General features: G+C 35.0%; 1 protein-coding gene across 2 annotated transcripts in view; it reads right to left on the reverse strand.

Moving 5' to 3' along the window:
* HOMER1 (homer scaffold protein 1) overlaps window positions 1–17,013 on the reverse strand; it is a 160,382-nt gene that overhangs the window by 95,284 nt on the left and 48,085 nt on the right. For both annotated transcript variants that reach the window (XR_003569182.1, XM_027863493.1), the window contains exon 2: window positions 2,915–3,071. Coding sequence is in view for 1 of the 2 variants with exons in the window: in XM_027863493.1 (XP_027719294.1) it covers window positions 2,915–3,071 (157 nt within the window). In the remaining variant the exon portion in view is untranslated. The remainder of the gene's footprint in view (window positions 1–2,914; window positions 3,072–17,013) is intronic.

The following is a 17,013-nucleotide window of genomic DNA, read 5'->3' on the forward strand; positions in this document are numbered from 1 at the left end:
CTTAGGAATGGCAGGGGGAGGGTCAGAAGTGAGATAAAAGGGATTTAAGTTTTAGAATGTACATAATCTCCCAAAATAGCTTAATGAAACATATTGATGATAAAGAGAGAGGCTCTCTTATATATACAGACTGGTGTCTCTTGTCACCTCTCGCAAAATTCCTTGGCCAAGACTATGGTTCCTCCTTGGAGAAACTAAGATCTGGGAGGGAGTTAAGATCTTTCTTACTCCTTCCCAGGAGAAGAGATGGAATGGAGAGGCACCAGGCTGAAAAGCTGAAAAACATACCTTTTCATAATTAGTCCTCAACTCAGACCTTGGCTACCGACAGCAGCAGATTCCCAACGGCATACTGCCTGCTTCTGTGACACTAGACAAAAACATTCTACCCGGCTCTGCCTTGTGTTTTTATTTCTCTTGTCCTTGTTCTTAAGGACCTTCTAATAGTCCACTCTCACAGTGCCTTCTTTTTAAAGGGTCACTTATTTAGAGCTAGGGGGAACCTCTGGGGTCATCTAGGCCAAACTCATCATTTTACAAATGAGAAAACTGAGGCTGGGCTGGATTTTGTCAAAGGCAGGCTTTGAACCAAGGTGCTCCAACTCCCATGCCCTTTCTCTAGTCAACCCAAGTGACTATGTTTTAACATCATCATTTTCAGCAATCCTCCCTGAATCTATGAACACTCTTTCTGGGGTTGGGGGAGGGGAAGGGAACTTTTTTTTAACCACACCAGTTCTCAAAGAGTAGAAATGTAATGGGCAGCAATTCTAACAAGAACCAGAGAAGGGACTGTAGTGGTTGTAAAGAACGTGAAATTTCAATTCAATTTTCATTTTTGACCTTTTTGTAACCTAGCATATCTCTGACCCATTGACTTTGAGTTTATTTCAACTTTGAAGGAAATTTTAGATGTGCTAATGCTCAATAAATACACTTTTATTGAATTCTTAAATGTCTTCAGATAGTAACATATTATAACTTAAAAATATACATATACCTTTCCCCATTTTTCTGTCCAGCTGTTCTTTGCTCTAAGGAACAAATTTAGAAATGCTGTATCATTACAGATAGAAGTATAGTATGCTGATTGTGACATTTAACCAAATTGATGTTTTTACAACCTTACTAGAAGGCCTTAAAGCAAAGATTAGATTCACAGTGAAGTAAAAGGCCTGTAGTGAGAAGAATCAGATTATGTTTTCGAGGTATGGGCATTCTGAGGAGATTTTCATCACTCAATCAGGTGCTTAACAGAGAAAGAGACAGCTTAGACATTCTTATAAATAAAATAAATTGTGATGTCTGTTAAGAAAAAATGCAGTGCAGTAGTTCATAGGTTTAGAACTAAAATGAGCTTTAGTTCACAGTATCCATTTAAGAAACTAACTAAAAGAATGGTATATAGAACAGAAAAACACCCAAATCAATTATTAAAGGAAATTTTATTTTTAAAGGATATCAAACCCCCTATTATCACAAAAAACTACCAAGCTGAATGATTCTAAATAGGAAAAGGTGACTCAGTGGATAGAATGCCAGGCCTAGGCCTGGAGTCAGGAACACTCATATTCCTGAGTTCAAATCTGGTCTCAGACACTTACTAGTTGTGTGACCCTGGACAAGTCACTTAATCCAGTTTGCCTCAGTTTCCTCATCTGCCAAATGAGCTGGAGAAAGAAAAGGCAAACCACTCCAGTATCTTTAGCAAGAAAACCCCAAATGAGGTCACAGAGATTCAGACATGACTGAAAAAGATTAAATAGCAACAACAAACAGTCAAGACAGAAACCCAAGCAGTAGTATCGAACCCTGTCTTTGTGTATTCCACTCAAGTGAACATATGCAGAATAAAGAACAAGGATAGTGACTTAGTAAAACTTCACAGAAGCTCCAGTAGCTATCTCCAAATCATTTTGCCAACGGCCATGCATTGTTCTAATAAAGAAAAATTAAAGTCAAATCAATGAACAAAAATATTCTCATTAATTATGTTCAAGTCACTGGAAAGCACACAGAGAAGTGTCAAAGATCCTGCTTTTAAGCAGCTTATAATCTAGTTTAGGTGACAGGGCATTTCATATATAATACAAGAATCAAACAATAAAGACAATCATGAAGAAATGATCAGAAGACAATAAATATATGATTAGTTGCCAGAAAAGTGATTTAAAGGAGGAACATTATGAGGTTAGAAGACAGAAGGGTATAATAGGATTATAGGATTTTAAACTGGAAGAGACTTTAGGAAATCACCTGGATCAACTCCTTTATTTAAAAAATTAGGAAACCAAGATTCAGAATAGGTATTGATTCACCCAAAGTCACACAGGTTAGGATTCCATCCCACTCTTTTTACTGTAATCCCAGTGTTCTTGGCCACAACACCCCATTACTCTAGGTCAGAATAATCTGGTAAATCTTCACTGAGGAAACACCTAGAGACACCTTCCCACCAATTTTATATAATGTTATATTGCCAATTTGATATTCAGATATATACATATCTCTAATGTGAATATAATATAAATAATATAAACTTTAATATTCTCAATGATAGAGAAACTGACCAAAGTTAAACAAGATACTCTGAATTTTTGCCTTTATGTTTCAGAAATGAGGTGTGCCAAGTATAGTATTAATTATAGGCTCTGGGACAAACCAGGATTCATATAGGCTTTTACATAAACTCTGGAAGCTTATCTGAATTTAACCATCTTAAATCTACTGAATGTTCTGGTATATATCTGTAAGCGTAGTAGGTATACTGACCAAACTAACTTAGTGAAACTTCTTCATTACCTGAAGAATCAGTGATGGTAATATTTTTAAGTATATTTAATACTTAAAAAAAATGTTTAATACTATAGCATCAAGAGCAAGACAGAAATATTTGAGGAAAAAAAGAACTAACCTTTGAGCCATCTAAGCTGATTATTCTATACACATTTCTTGTGCTGTCATAGAAGTAGGACACCGTAACTGCATGCTTGCTGGAGGGAACCCAGTTTTTCTTTGTGTTTGGGTCAATCTGGAAGACATGAGCTCGAGTGCTGAAGATGGGTTGTTCCCTGAGGGACAGAAAGTAACAATAATCAATCTGATTAGAAGTAGTAATAAAAAAAAAATCCACTATATAATATGTCCCCAACTCTTTAAAAAAAATAGTAGTCTGGGGGCTTACTGCAATTTAATATTACACAGATAAAGTATCATCTCAAGGGAAAAGGTCACCTGTGTAGTCATCAAGAGTATAAGATGCACTGTACAGACATTTAAAACATTAGCTCTTTTTAATTTAATAAAATTTATTTATTTTTAGTTTCCAATATTCACTTCCATAAGCTTTTGAGTTTTAAATTTTCTCCCCCTCCCTCCTAGCCTCCCTTCCCAAGACGGCATGCAATCTGATATAGGGTATACATACACATTCATATTAAACATATTTTCACATTAATCAAAAAACATTAGTTCTTAAAATATAGCTAAATACACATATACATTATTATAACCTACTTCATTTCCAGGCTTAGAGTGCTGAACTTGGTGTCACGAAGACCTGAGTTCAAATTCTGCCTCAGACACTTGCTAGTTTTGCGACACCTAGGCAAATCACTTAAACTCTCTCGGCTTCAGTTTCTTTGTCTGTGAAACGAGGATAACTGTAATACCTATCTCATAGGATTGTTGTAAGGATCAAATGAGATAACACATAAAGTGCTTTGCCAATCTTGAAAGTACTCTATAAATGTTAGCTGCTTTTATCTACTAACATTCTTAGTGTTAATTATTCATACACGTATAATATCAGTGGATCAAAAGGAACAGAATTTACACGTTAAATAGTTTTCTTTAAACTTTAATATTCTGATTTCTAACTTATGAGTTGTAATCTGAAACAATTATACTAGTTAAATTATGGTTTGGCTAACCCTCAGTGACCAGGATACATGTTTAATTCACTCAAGGCTCCGCCCATGAAAAAGTTTAAAAAGTAATCAGCACATCTCAAGCACTAATCATATGCATGATTTATGAGAATCAGAGAATCCATAGCTGGAAGAAATCAGGTAATCCCCACACCCTCATTTATAGAAAAGGAAACTGAGGCCCTGGGAGGTCAAGTGACTCCCCTCAAATCACACTGAAAGCTACATGGGGAAGGATTCTTTTAGGTCCATATCCAGAGTTCTTTCCTCCAAATCTGCACTGCCTCAATTCAGTAACATAAATAAAAAGTTTCATTTTCTCAGCAGTGTTCTCAGAACAACAACAACAAAAAAAAACCACGTAATATCATTCACCTCAGTAGATTAGCAGTGAAGCACACTTCCCTCCATTTGGCAGAGGTCATAGATTGCAGGTGCAAAATGAGACATATATATCATCAGACATGGCCAAGGTGTTAATTTGTGTGCTTAATTTGTTCCGAATGAAGGTTTGGTTTAAGATGGAAGGGGTGGGTGATAAGGTGGGATGGGAGCAGGTGTCACCAGGAAGTGATGGTGATATTTAAAAAGAGAGCATCAATAAAACACAATTTTTCTTAATGTGAAACAAAGGTGTTGAAGTCACTGGAGATGATGAAGAAGGTGGATCTAAAACTTTTGTCTGTATTCTGACAAATGAAATTTAGTTTTTGTTAAGTATTATTTTTAAGATAAACATATACAACTACATTTTTAAAAAATTACAAATTGTATTTCAAAAAAGAACTACTGACATATTATTGATTGCCAAATTCTACCATAATCAGATTTATTTTTGTATGTTGTAAAAACGTTTAATTTCCTTCATGGCATACTGCCTTTTATCCAACAAAAATCTCAAATGTTAATCTTTTTAAATCTAAGTCCAACACTTCTTTCTCAAGTAACATTTTTATGATACCTTTTCTAAAGTCTAAAATTGTCTTTTTTACTTCCTATGCATAAAAGTTTTCCTTTCTAAAAAGCTTAAGGTCTTATAAAGAGAATTTTATATTGGCAATATTTAATTTTTTTTTAAATTTATAAATGAATGAAGAAATGCAAGCAGTAGTAGGGGAAGGAAAAAGGAAGGTAACAGTTAAAAAGAGGTTAAACAAGTTCAATTTCTAAGCAAATGGCTTTCATTTCAGGTCACTGAATGTTCCACATCTCTTTCTTACTTGCTTCAGCCTTCAAAAATGTCACATAAGGATTTTTCATTATGGAAGTGGTGGTGGGGAAGGAAGATAACTTAAATACTCAACTTTGTTCTTCAGTAACAGTCCAGGATTCTCTCAAATTTTTAGTTCTAAAGGCTTTCAAAAATACTTTTCAGGGCACAGAAGCTGTTTAGAAAGGCTGAATTGCCAAATACATAACAGAGAGTAAAGATACCACTTCCCTTTCTCTCTACAATTCAAACTTAATTACCACTGTGAAGATATAGGTGGTATTTTCTGTCCATATTTTTAAAAAAATTTTTTTTTTTTACTGAGAAGATGTGTAGTATAGTCGATATAGAGCCTGCTTTAGAATCAGGAAGGTCTGGGTTCAAATTCTGATTCTCACTATACTGGCCATATGACCAGTTATGTTAGTTTTGACCACTATGTTAGTGTTTCCTTTCACTACTTAGATGCCATGTCACTTGGTACATGCATATACAGATATATAAATATGTATAGATCTATATGAAATATTGATATTTTTTCATTTTCTACTATTCTTTTAAGTATAATGTAATTTCTATGGTTATCTCTTTTAGCCATGTCTATTTTTATTATTACCTTGTCTGAAATAATTGCCACCCCAACTTTTTTTATCAGTCATAATAAATTTAGCTCCAGCCCTTCACTTTTAACTATATGAATCTTTATATTTATATTTCAAGTATGTTTCTTATTAAGAAAAAAACATGCTGTTTGATTCTAATTTCTAATCCATCTTGCAACTCTCCTTCATTTTATGGGTGAATTCATTTCATTCACGATCATTATGATCATCTACTATGCTTTTCTTTCTTTGTCTTTTTTCTTTATCTTTATTTTCTATATCTATATATTTTCTATATCTTTATCTTTCTTTATCCACTTGTTCTCCTATCCCCCCCCCTTCAAAAAAAATCTCTCTCTAAGTTGGTGAATGGTATTCAAGAATTACTATGGCCAAAACATTTGTCTGATGAGTGCATACTAAGTTAGACTGGTTGTTGAACAAAAGACACATACAGTCTAGAGAAAATTCATAACTGGTCTTTGAGGTTTAGCAGGACCTGCCTCAGTTGGCATAACCTTTGAAAATTCCATGCCACAATGAGACATCAGAGTAGGACTTTTGAGGAAAAAATGTTTATGCTAAAATTTCACAATACTCTTTAAAAAGTTTATTTTCCCTCATGACGTCTACCTTCTATAAATAATCTCTAGTCAGACTATTTCAGATCTGTAATAAAACTAAATCCAGAGAGTATAAAAAGAAGGAAACAAGGATTTATTAAGTGTCTATTATATGCCAGGCACTGTGCTGACCACTTTACAAATATTATCTCATTTGATCCTCATAACAACCCTGGAAAGTAAGTGCTAATATTAACCTCATTTTACAGTAGAGGAAACCGAGGTAAATAGAGGTTAAATGATTTGCCCAGGGTCACACATCTAGTAAATGCTTGAGGCCCTGTTTGAACTCAGGTCTTCCTGTTTCCAGGCCCAACAATGCACCCCCTATTTATGTATGAAATATACTTCACATCATTCAATAGCACTTTCACACAATCAGTTTTCCACAACTACTTTTGTGTTTTAGCACAAAGTGAGTATGTTTATAGTAGTCAAACTGATTGGAGTTACAGCAGGCCTTTTTACATTTAGCTTCAAAAGGTTGTTTTGGGGGCCAACACAAGGGAAAAGCAAAATCTTGATAGATTTTTGGAGTGAACCACTTGCAACATGTTTCCTTATGGAAACCCTTTGCCAATAAGAATCAGGGAAAATAATCACTCTGGACTTCTTTTCAATACCTCTTTTAATAGGACATGTTGCAGTACTGTTAGATATTCCTATAATAGCCCTGCCCTATAAATCTGATTTTTAAAAGGTAGTAGAAGAAACTGCTAATAAACTAAGGGGAGGCAACTTGGTACATTAGAAAGAGCACTGACTCTGGAATCAGAGCATCAGGGTTCAAACCCTACCTCTTACTTTATCCCTGTGTGACTGGGGCTAAATGATTTCACCTCCCTGGGTCTCAGTTTCCTCATCTGTCAAATGAAGTTGAAATAAAATATATGGTCTCTAAGGGACCTTCTAGTTCTAGATCTGCGCTCCTATGAACTATGTCTGGAATTCTTCAATTATAGAGTCTTTCTTTATTGTTTCAGGTCAAAGTTTATCCTAATTGTGAAAGTTAAAACTATTTTATGTAGTCAGACCAACTAGTATCCAATAAGACTAATCTCAGACATTATTTTCTTTGCTGTCACCATTTACATTTTATGCTAGTTCAATGTTTTAACAACCAACATTAAAACTGAAGTCAAATGAAGTAAAGCTATAAATTCATTAAATTAAACCTTGACCAAATCAGTAGCATGTTTATATTCTTCTTGAGATGAAAAAACACAGATACCCAAGAGGGGGAAAAAAACTTTCAAGACAAAATACACAACTTACTGAAGTCTGGTCTGTATTATCTACCAACTGTTTGACATGACATAGTCTCAGTACTGAGATGGAAACTATAACCAATCACAGAAACTCAGAGCTGGAAGGGACCTAAGAAGTCATTTCAATTAATCCCCTGCTCAGCAAGAATCCTCCTAACCACATACCTACCAAATGCTTATTCAGCCTGTTTGAAGATTTTTTGGTGGGGAGTGAGGGGTGGGGGAGAGGGTTTGGGGGGAGAGGAGACCCATAATATCCAATTTAGGATAATTCCATTTATCAGAAAGCGTTCACCCGTTGTGCCTAGTTTTGCCCATCGGGATCAAAGACAAGTTCTATCCGTCATGATAGTGCTTCAAATACTTTGAGACAGCTATGATGGCCCAGTTTGGATTTCTCTTCTTCTCTGGGAATAAATAACCCCAGTTCTTTTTAACCAATCCCCATAGGGCATGAAATTGAATCCCTTCATCATACTTGTAGCCCTACTATTTGTCAATGTCCTTCCTAAAATTTGGTACCTAGGACTAAATACACTACTGCAGAGGTGTTCTGTCCAGGGTAGAAAGAAATGTAACTATCACATAGTCCTAGGCACCATGACCTCTCAATGCAGCCTAAGAGCACATCAATTTTTTTAGATAATATATTACACTGTTAACTCACATTACACCAACAGTCCATCAACATGCCCTGATATTTTTCAGATAATGTGCTGTGTAGTCATATTTCATCCACCTTGTACCTATACTGTTGACTTTTTAATTTAAGCTTAAGATTTTATGCTTTGCCTTATTAAACTTCAGTTTTATTAAATTCAGTGCAACCTTCTAACCCATTAAGACTCTTGGATCCTGGCTCTGTGATCTAACATGTTATTTATTCCTCCTAGCTTTGTGCCATTTGAAAATTTGATAAGAGTGAAATCCACACCTCTACCCAAGCCATTAATGAAAATGTCATCTGTAACACAGGGCCAAAAAAACCCAAACCAAACAAAAAAATACAGGGCCAAGCACAGATCCTGGATTACTAAGCTAATTTTATAATTTTGTACAAAATTTAGGTTTTATTTTTTAGTTATAACAAAAATATGCACTGTCATTTCTCAAGAAAAAAATACATTCCTATTTCATTGAAACCACTAAAAATACCATTCAATTACATTTTTAGATGACTACATCTAAAAGTCTAATAATTCATCTAAACACAATTTAAAGGCAGAGAAGCTTTTACCAAAATATAAGTCCAAAAATTATTTAAACTGCCATATAGAAAAACTTCTTTGAAATGAATTCATTTGGCTTGCCTTCCAATCTTTTGCTTCTCAAATTACAAGATACAGACCATTAACTAATTAAGATACATATCCACTGGTTCCAGTTACCAAGATGCTACAGGAGAAATCTCCTATAATACTTCCCCTAATAGTTCACAGATGTGAAATTTAAGAGGCTGCCTGTAAGAACATAGTATTTAAGAACCATCTGATTTTTCACACTTTCACTCAGCTTTTGGTAATACTCTATTATTTTACTATAGACTGTTGGATAAAAAAAAAAGAATTAGGTAAGCCTAGCCAAAAAAAAAAAAAAAAAAAGGAAAAACAAAACAAACTGATTTAGATGTAAAAATATGTGTGTATATACACATACATATGTATACACACATATAATGTGTATGTATATACACATTTATATATCCACACATATGCATAGATATATATATGTATACATACACATATAATTTCAGGGTTGCCAGAGTCAATTCTAAACCAAACTTCTTTATTAGTAGAAGAGAATATAATGTGTATAATTTTTTAAAGAGTGAGGAACTTGCTAACCATTAAGACTTAGATATAAAAATCAAATAATGCAAAAATGACGGAAGTCTTTTTAAAAAGCATCCACGTTCAGAGGAACCAACTTAAGTCACTTTCCTCCTCACCTCTTTTGCATCCTGGTGTCTAAGTGGTTCCTTCTCAATTTCTTACCCTTAGGTTAGACAGAATGAGATATTGGAAAGGTCACCAATCTAGTTGAATGACAACAACAACAACAAAAACCTAGTTTGATGGAAAAGAAAGGAAGGACGCTAGATAAATTGAAGTATAATACACATGACAACAAATATTACTAACCCTACTATGTACTTCCTGCCAATGAGCGGCTGTTGCAATCTCTAAGAAGATGTGCATTACCTGCCTCCTGACAGGGAGGTGACAGACCCAAGACACATAATGAGACATGTATTTTGGACATGGCCAATGTGGGGATTTGTTTTGCTTGACTATACATATTTTAAAAGGATTTTGTTTTTCTTGAATGAATGGGAAGTGGAATGGAGAAAAAAAATGCTCATTAATGGTGTGTGGAGGGGAAGAAGACTAAGTCAGGTGATGAAAGTATTAAGGAAGTTAGGAAAGTCATGTGGAAGTAGGTAGGTGGAAATAACTTTGATCGGTAAGGATGAGAGAGAGAAATGGAAAGTGTGAACTTCAAAGAAGTTGACAGTGGTAGCTACATATTTAGACTTGGAAAAGATCTTAGAGGTCATCTACTCAAACAAGGAAAATGGGGCCCAAAGGAATTAGGATTTGGGAACCCTTATCCTCTAATATCCTCTTTCCACTGTACCATGCTTGACCACATTGCCAGTATAGAGCAAGGGTGTGAGAAACAAGGAGCTTGCTTCCTCTTCCTCATCCTCTTGTCCCTGTGAGTCAGAGAGCTTTAGAAAAGAATGGCTAGATGATCATCTCCAAGGAAAAAGGCAGGTTTCAATGAAGTGCCAGGAAGTAGGCGTATAAATTATCCAACAGACTATAATCTCCACAGTTACATATTTGGTTAATAAAGACTCAATTAGTAACAAAGGGCTGAGAATTCCTTGAATTCCATATAAACACCCACTTTCTGTGGAGTAACTCGTCTACTACCTACCTAACTGTACCAGCCTGGCAACATCGCCATCTAGTGACAGGCCAAGCTCAGCTCAAGTATAAATAGTTCAATGAACGTATGGTACATACTTAGTTCAAGTGGAAGTACCACAGAAACCAAAAGGAATTACAGGAATGAATGCATGTTTTTTAAATATCAAATATGACTGTACATGTATAGCCTATATCGGATTGCATGCCATCTTGGGGAGAGGGAGGAAGGGATAAAAAAGATCATACAAGATTTCTTAATATATACATCCACAATATAACAGCTTAACAATCTTTTCATTATTAATTTAAAAAATCATTAAATTAGCACAATTAAGGCTGTAAGAATGGATTAATTTTAAGAGAAGATACAGCAATGCACAATTTTGGCTTCGTATCTATTCATATAATTTTTCCACTCAAGTATGAGATATACAGAGACATGTCTAAATAGTTGGTAAGTTGTAATCGATCACAATATTGAACAGCCAGGATTGGCAGAAGTTAAACACTTAGGTTTCTTTTGGTTCCTTGATGTATGATTTAACCAATTTTATAATAAAAAGTTTATATAAATGTACATAAGATATTGAAGACAGTTTAAAATTAGATGCCCTTCATTATTTGCTCAGGGTAAGGGGGATTTCACAGGGGTAGCTTATTTGTTTCATTTGGGTAACTGAATATTCTATTTCTAAAAATATTTCTATAATGCCAGTCATCTTTTTTTTCTCAAAAATTTTCCATGGAGATTTTTAAAACTGTAAAAATAAGTTTAAAGAAAATTGCTCTGATTGAAAATGGAATATATAATCATAAATACAAAAAATTTAAATCCATCAATTTTTATTTATTTTGTAAAAATAAAAAAGTATGTAGGAAGGATCAACAAGAAGTGCTATTAAATGATATGATTTATACAGGGGTCCCAAAAGTCTTAATGAAGGTTAAAACTATTAAAGCATAAAACTACACTAAAACTTTTGGGATACCTTGTATAATGTCAAATTTATGTAACTCTAAAGAAATCAGAATTTCTGTGTTGGAAGCTTTAATACATAGGTTATCAAATTCGATGTGTTAATTAGAAACTATTCAATGATGTAATTTAATTGGACTTTTCATATGCTAAGTTCTGTGATCTTCATATGTCCAAAATTGAAATCATCTTCTCTCATAAATATGCTCATCCTTTTAATTTCCCCATTTCTCTTGGTGTTAATGAGAATGTTAGTGTTAAGTACCCTGACCTAAAACTCATACATCATTCCTGAGGTGTGTCCTTCACCACAACCTATCAGCTGTCAAAACCTATCCTAACTCCAAAATTTCCCTCCTGTCATCTCCCTTCCCCTCCAGTCACAATGCCATTGACTTTGTTCATATTCTTATCAACTCTTGCTTGGATTTTAATATCCATTTGGCAAGCGTTTATGCCTCCACCCTCTAATTTTTATCTATGAACTATCCTCACCCTGCCAAAGTAATTTTTTTAATGCAAAGATTTGATCATCACATTCCTTAATAGCTAGTGTTTATATAGCACTTTAAGGTCTGCTAAATTATATAAATATATATAATAAAAAGATATAAATATAATAATAACATAAGTAAATGTAAATAAAATATAGTCCTCAAAACAACCTGTGAGGTAAGTAGATGCTATTATTACCTCTATTTTACAGATGAGAAAACTGGAGCTTTGAGAAGTTAAGTGACTTGTCCAGAGTCACAGAGTTAGAAAGTGTCTGAGGCAGGACTAGAACTCAGCTTCTACCTGACTCCAAATCCAGCACTTGCTGTGCCATATAACTCCTCTCAATGCTTCCCTATGCCTACAGCAAACTCCTTTTCTGGATATTCAAAGCCGTCCATAATCTGGTTCCACTTCTCCTGTTTCATTTCCTGGCATTCCCTTTCAAATGTTCTTCTTCCTGGCCAAACACCCATTCCTAGATCTCATTTTAGATTCTCTCACCTCAGCACCTTTGCATATACCTATCACCTACACCTAAAAGACTGACTTCCCAAATCCTTTAATCTGTGTCCACTGGAAAAGACCTAGATCAGGTGCTACCATCTTATCTACAATGCTTTATTCAATCTCCTTGGTTAGTAATGACTTTTAGGATCACAGATCAAGCAATAAGCATTTCTTAAGAGCTTACTAGGTATCAAACACAGAGCTAAGAGACCATTAAACTCAGTCTGCTAAACGGAGATTGTACTCCCGAAATGGGCCATGGCACAATCCCAAGAGATAACCGAGAGAGTGGGAAGTTCAGCCACATCCTACCCTCCCCACAATAGCTGATCTCAGGGCTTGTCTGGACAGGACTACCCCACTCCCTTCACCTGTTTTCTGTAACGCCAACACTTCCCCAATGTGTCTCCTCCCTTACATTGCTTCCTGTGGCTATGTTAAGCTCCCATCCTCTCTCCTTCTGCACCTTGACTGAATTGTTGGGGAGAATTGTTGGGGCAAATCCCCTCTTCCCTCCTCAATGTACCCAGATGATCCTCCAGATGACCACGCAGCTGCAGTTGGGGTGTCTCTTCTCTGGGTAGGCTCTGAGTTTATATGGGCAGTGGCTGATAAGAGCGCCTCCTCCCTTTTTCATTTTCAATAGGACACTGAGCTGTTAAAGATAATCTTGCAGATTATCTTTCCTCCTAAACCCTTCCAACAACTTCCCTCTTTCTGTCCTTATCATTACCTTCCTAATCTCCAAGATTCTCTTCCTTTTAGTTATCCTTAATTTGTCACTCAACTGAAACTGCTCTCTCCAAAGTTGCCACTGATCTCTTAATTGCCAAATCTGATGGCCTTTTCACAATCCTCATCTATCACCTTTCTCCAGCATTTTGACAATGCTGACCACTCCATCCTCTTACTTTTTTTTCTCTCTGGGTTGTTGAAAACACTGTATCAACCTATAAAAAATCTAATTATCTACACATAAATTTGGAGACAGAATTTTCTATCCTGATTAATTATCTCCCTAGCAAAGAGCTTCAGTAGATTTTGAAACCACTTGCTAAAAAATAAAACACACAGCCTTCAATTAGTTAGCAAGAACTGATTAACATCAGAGAAGATGCAAATGTCGTATCTGAAATTCAACAAAAACATATCAATAATCGGTAACTAGGGCTGAAAATGTGAATGCTATGATTTAGCAAACAGTCAATAAAGCTTCCATTTGGATCTATGTGAAATACCAAGAAACCAAGTATGAAAATAAGACTAAACTTAGAACCAGACCCTCAAATCACTTGGATCAATGTGTTAAGCCATAACTTTCAAAAATAATGAAGCATATTAAATTGCACTGTTCTCAATAAAATAATTGCTAGCAATATTTTACTGAGCAAAACAGGTTTGGGGGATTGGACTGGGATTCTATCATTTATTTTTAGTGCTTATTAATTATTTATTATATTAATTTATGCAATATGTTATAGTATAACTATATAATGTGATATATTATAATTGCTTATGGTAACATTAATAAACTGTGTATAATTATATATTAATTTTATTATTTTTAAATTATGTGATTCTACTAATATAGGGCAATCATAGGTAAGAAAACTGCCTCCACCAATGCAAGTCAGCACCTTCTCTGCATCTCATAGTCTTGAATTACCTATCCTAGAAGAGAGTACTGAAAGGATCACAGCCAACACACATCACAGGCAGGAACCCAGATCTTGCTGATTTTAAAGCTAGTTCTCTTATCCACTATGCCACAAACTGCTAATAAGTAGAATGTTATTTTCAAAGTTGGTTCATTCATATCACAGTCCCTATCTGTAATACGTAGCAACTTATGCCCTTCCTCTGAAACTACCTACATTTAACTGCTTTCTATATATTTGTATTTATTAAGTTTATATGTACACTGCATGTATTTTATTCGTGTTTGTTATGTCCTCCATTAGAATTTAAGATCCTTGCAAATAGGAATTGTTTTATTTTTTGTCCCTGTATTCCCAGCACCATGCCTGGCACAGAGTAGACACTTAATAAACATTTGCTGATTTATTGACAGCTCCCTTTGTCAATAAATAAAATGTCATTCTGGTTAAGATGTTATTTGTTATTTTATACCATGCATAATTATTAGTACAATAGTATGTGTGTATTATTTACAAATAGGCAAATATACACAAATGAAGGCATGTGCTAAAAATATTTTTATGACAGAAGTCTATGATGAAAAAAAAAGGGAGGTTTTAGGCCAATGATCATATAATCTATTAGTTGTCTTTACTCTCTCTCTCCCTGGACCTCTCAGGCCATTATCACCTCTCCTATTCAATAAACTGCTCATCTTCTAATAAATATGAATAATAACAATAGCTTGTATTTATATAGTACTTTAGGTCTGTGAAACACTTTACATATGTTATTTCACTCAATCCTCACAACAACCCAATTAATGTCACTTTTATTACCCACTCTTTATAGACAAGGAAACTGAGAGTGAGAGAGGGTCAAATGGCTTGCCCAGGGTCACAAATGGCTGAAGTATGATTCAAATTCAAATGCTCCTGACTACAAGTCCAGTACTCTATCCAACAGGCCACACTGTTATAATATAGCTATAATTATCAAAGTATCAGGTGTGTGCGTGTGTGTGTGTGTGTGTGTGTGTGTGTGTGTGTGTGTGTGTTTCCTTTCCCTTATAAGACTGTAAATTCCTTTGAGGACTAAAATCTATTTTTGTATCCCCGTTGCCTAGCACAATGTCTTGTACTAGCTGGGTACTTAATAGTTATTGAATTTAAACTGAATAATTCAGTCTGTTTTTATTCACTTCAATCCTTTATTAGATTATGATACAAGTCACACATTGACATCTTCACTGAACAGAACCTTTCTTCTAATTTCAATTTTTTTGCTTATAAAAATATACCAAAGTTTTCATTAATGAACATAATAAAGGCTTCAAAAGATATATTCTCAAACTGTGCTATTAAATATTTTCTCTAATGATTATATTTAACAATAACTATCTACAAAGTGGTTTTTCCCCTTCCGTAGGTAAAAATAACTTCATCCGAAATGACATATTTTTAAGTACTTGGGCCTGACATCTCAACTATTTGAAAAATTAATTTGAATTTATCACTTCTGTTCAAGCATCAAATAAAACAGGCTGTTCCATTTAATATGCAATTTTGAGAAAAGACAATGAAAGCTAGTTAGCACTATGGAAAACAGAAGCTAAGCAAGTATTATAGCTTAACTTCACATTTGCTACTGCTTCTGAAAAGAGTTATGTAAAAGGATTTTTTAAAATATTCCATCATTTGCCAGTTAACTTTCCAGAATAACTTGGGAGATGCACAAAATTAGAAGCACAAATTTTGGCACTGAAGGGGACTGGGGTCCCTGAAAAACCTTTCACATTCAAAAAGCACTTGGTTTTAGTCAGAGTGCAATATACAAACATGAATTCTCCCATACAATATCAGTCAAAATGACCCAATCTCCATGATCTCTAGACTCTGAACAGAAGCCCACATACCTGTATGGTAAAGCACGCACACACACACACACACACACACACACACACACACACACAAAGTACAGTTGGTTATGCTTTCCTTCCAAGTAGAGCTGGGGTGAGGTATTTGTACATACTAGATAAGATTAAAAACTGTACCCAGGGTACTAACTGTACCCATGGGGCTAATCACCAAACAAATGCCGATGTGCCATGGAGAGCAGAATTTTCTAGTATGAAACATGAACATTCATTTTTTAAAAATATTTAAAAGTATTCCCCAGTAGAATAATGCATATACTGTAAGACATGGTTCATGTATTACTTGGGTTTTTTAATTGCCTTTTTTCATCTTTCTTCTTAAATTTCTGTTAAAAAAGGAGGAGGGGGGCAGCTAGATTGCCCCCTGGAGTCAGCAGGACTCCTGGAGTTCAAACTCGGTCTCAGACCAGACACCTGACACTCACTGTCTGTATGATTCTGGGCAAGACACTCAACCCCAATTGCCTCACCAAAAAATAATTAAATAAAAATAAAAGATGAGTAGGGACATATTCAGAAATGAATATGATGTAAGGATGAAAATGATCAACTAAAAGAAAATTAAAGCCAAATAAAGGTATTTCCCATCCCAAGTCACCCCCCCCCCCCGTTTATTGTACCTTTGCCCATTTATTGTCTCCCTTGCTTAACCATATTCTTGTTCTAACTGGAAGGCCTCCCATGGACTGAGTGCTCTGTTGAATGTTAGCAGCTCCACTAACTAGGCTATTATTACAGTTTGCAGCTGAACTCATCATGTGAAATGCATTTACCATTACCACTTGGGCTGGAATAGTTCACTAGTCCTGTTCCTATTTATTGTACTTACTTCATTCAACTATCAAATGCTCCCTGGTACAGAGTGTATAGCCTAGTAGAGTGTCACACAC

Source organism: Vombatus ursinus, unplaced genomic scaffold, assembly GCF_900497805.2.
Source record: "Vombatus ursinus unplaced genomic scaffold, bare-nosed wombat genome assembly UNPS02014772.1, whole genome shotgun sequence".
In the NCBI taxonomy this organism is placed as follows: domain Eukaryota; kingdom Metazoa; phylum Chordata; class Mammalia; order Diprotodontia; family Vombatidae; genus Vombatus; species Vombatus ursinus.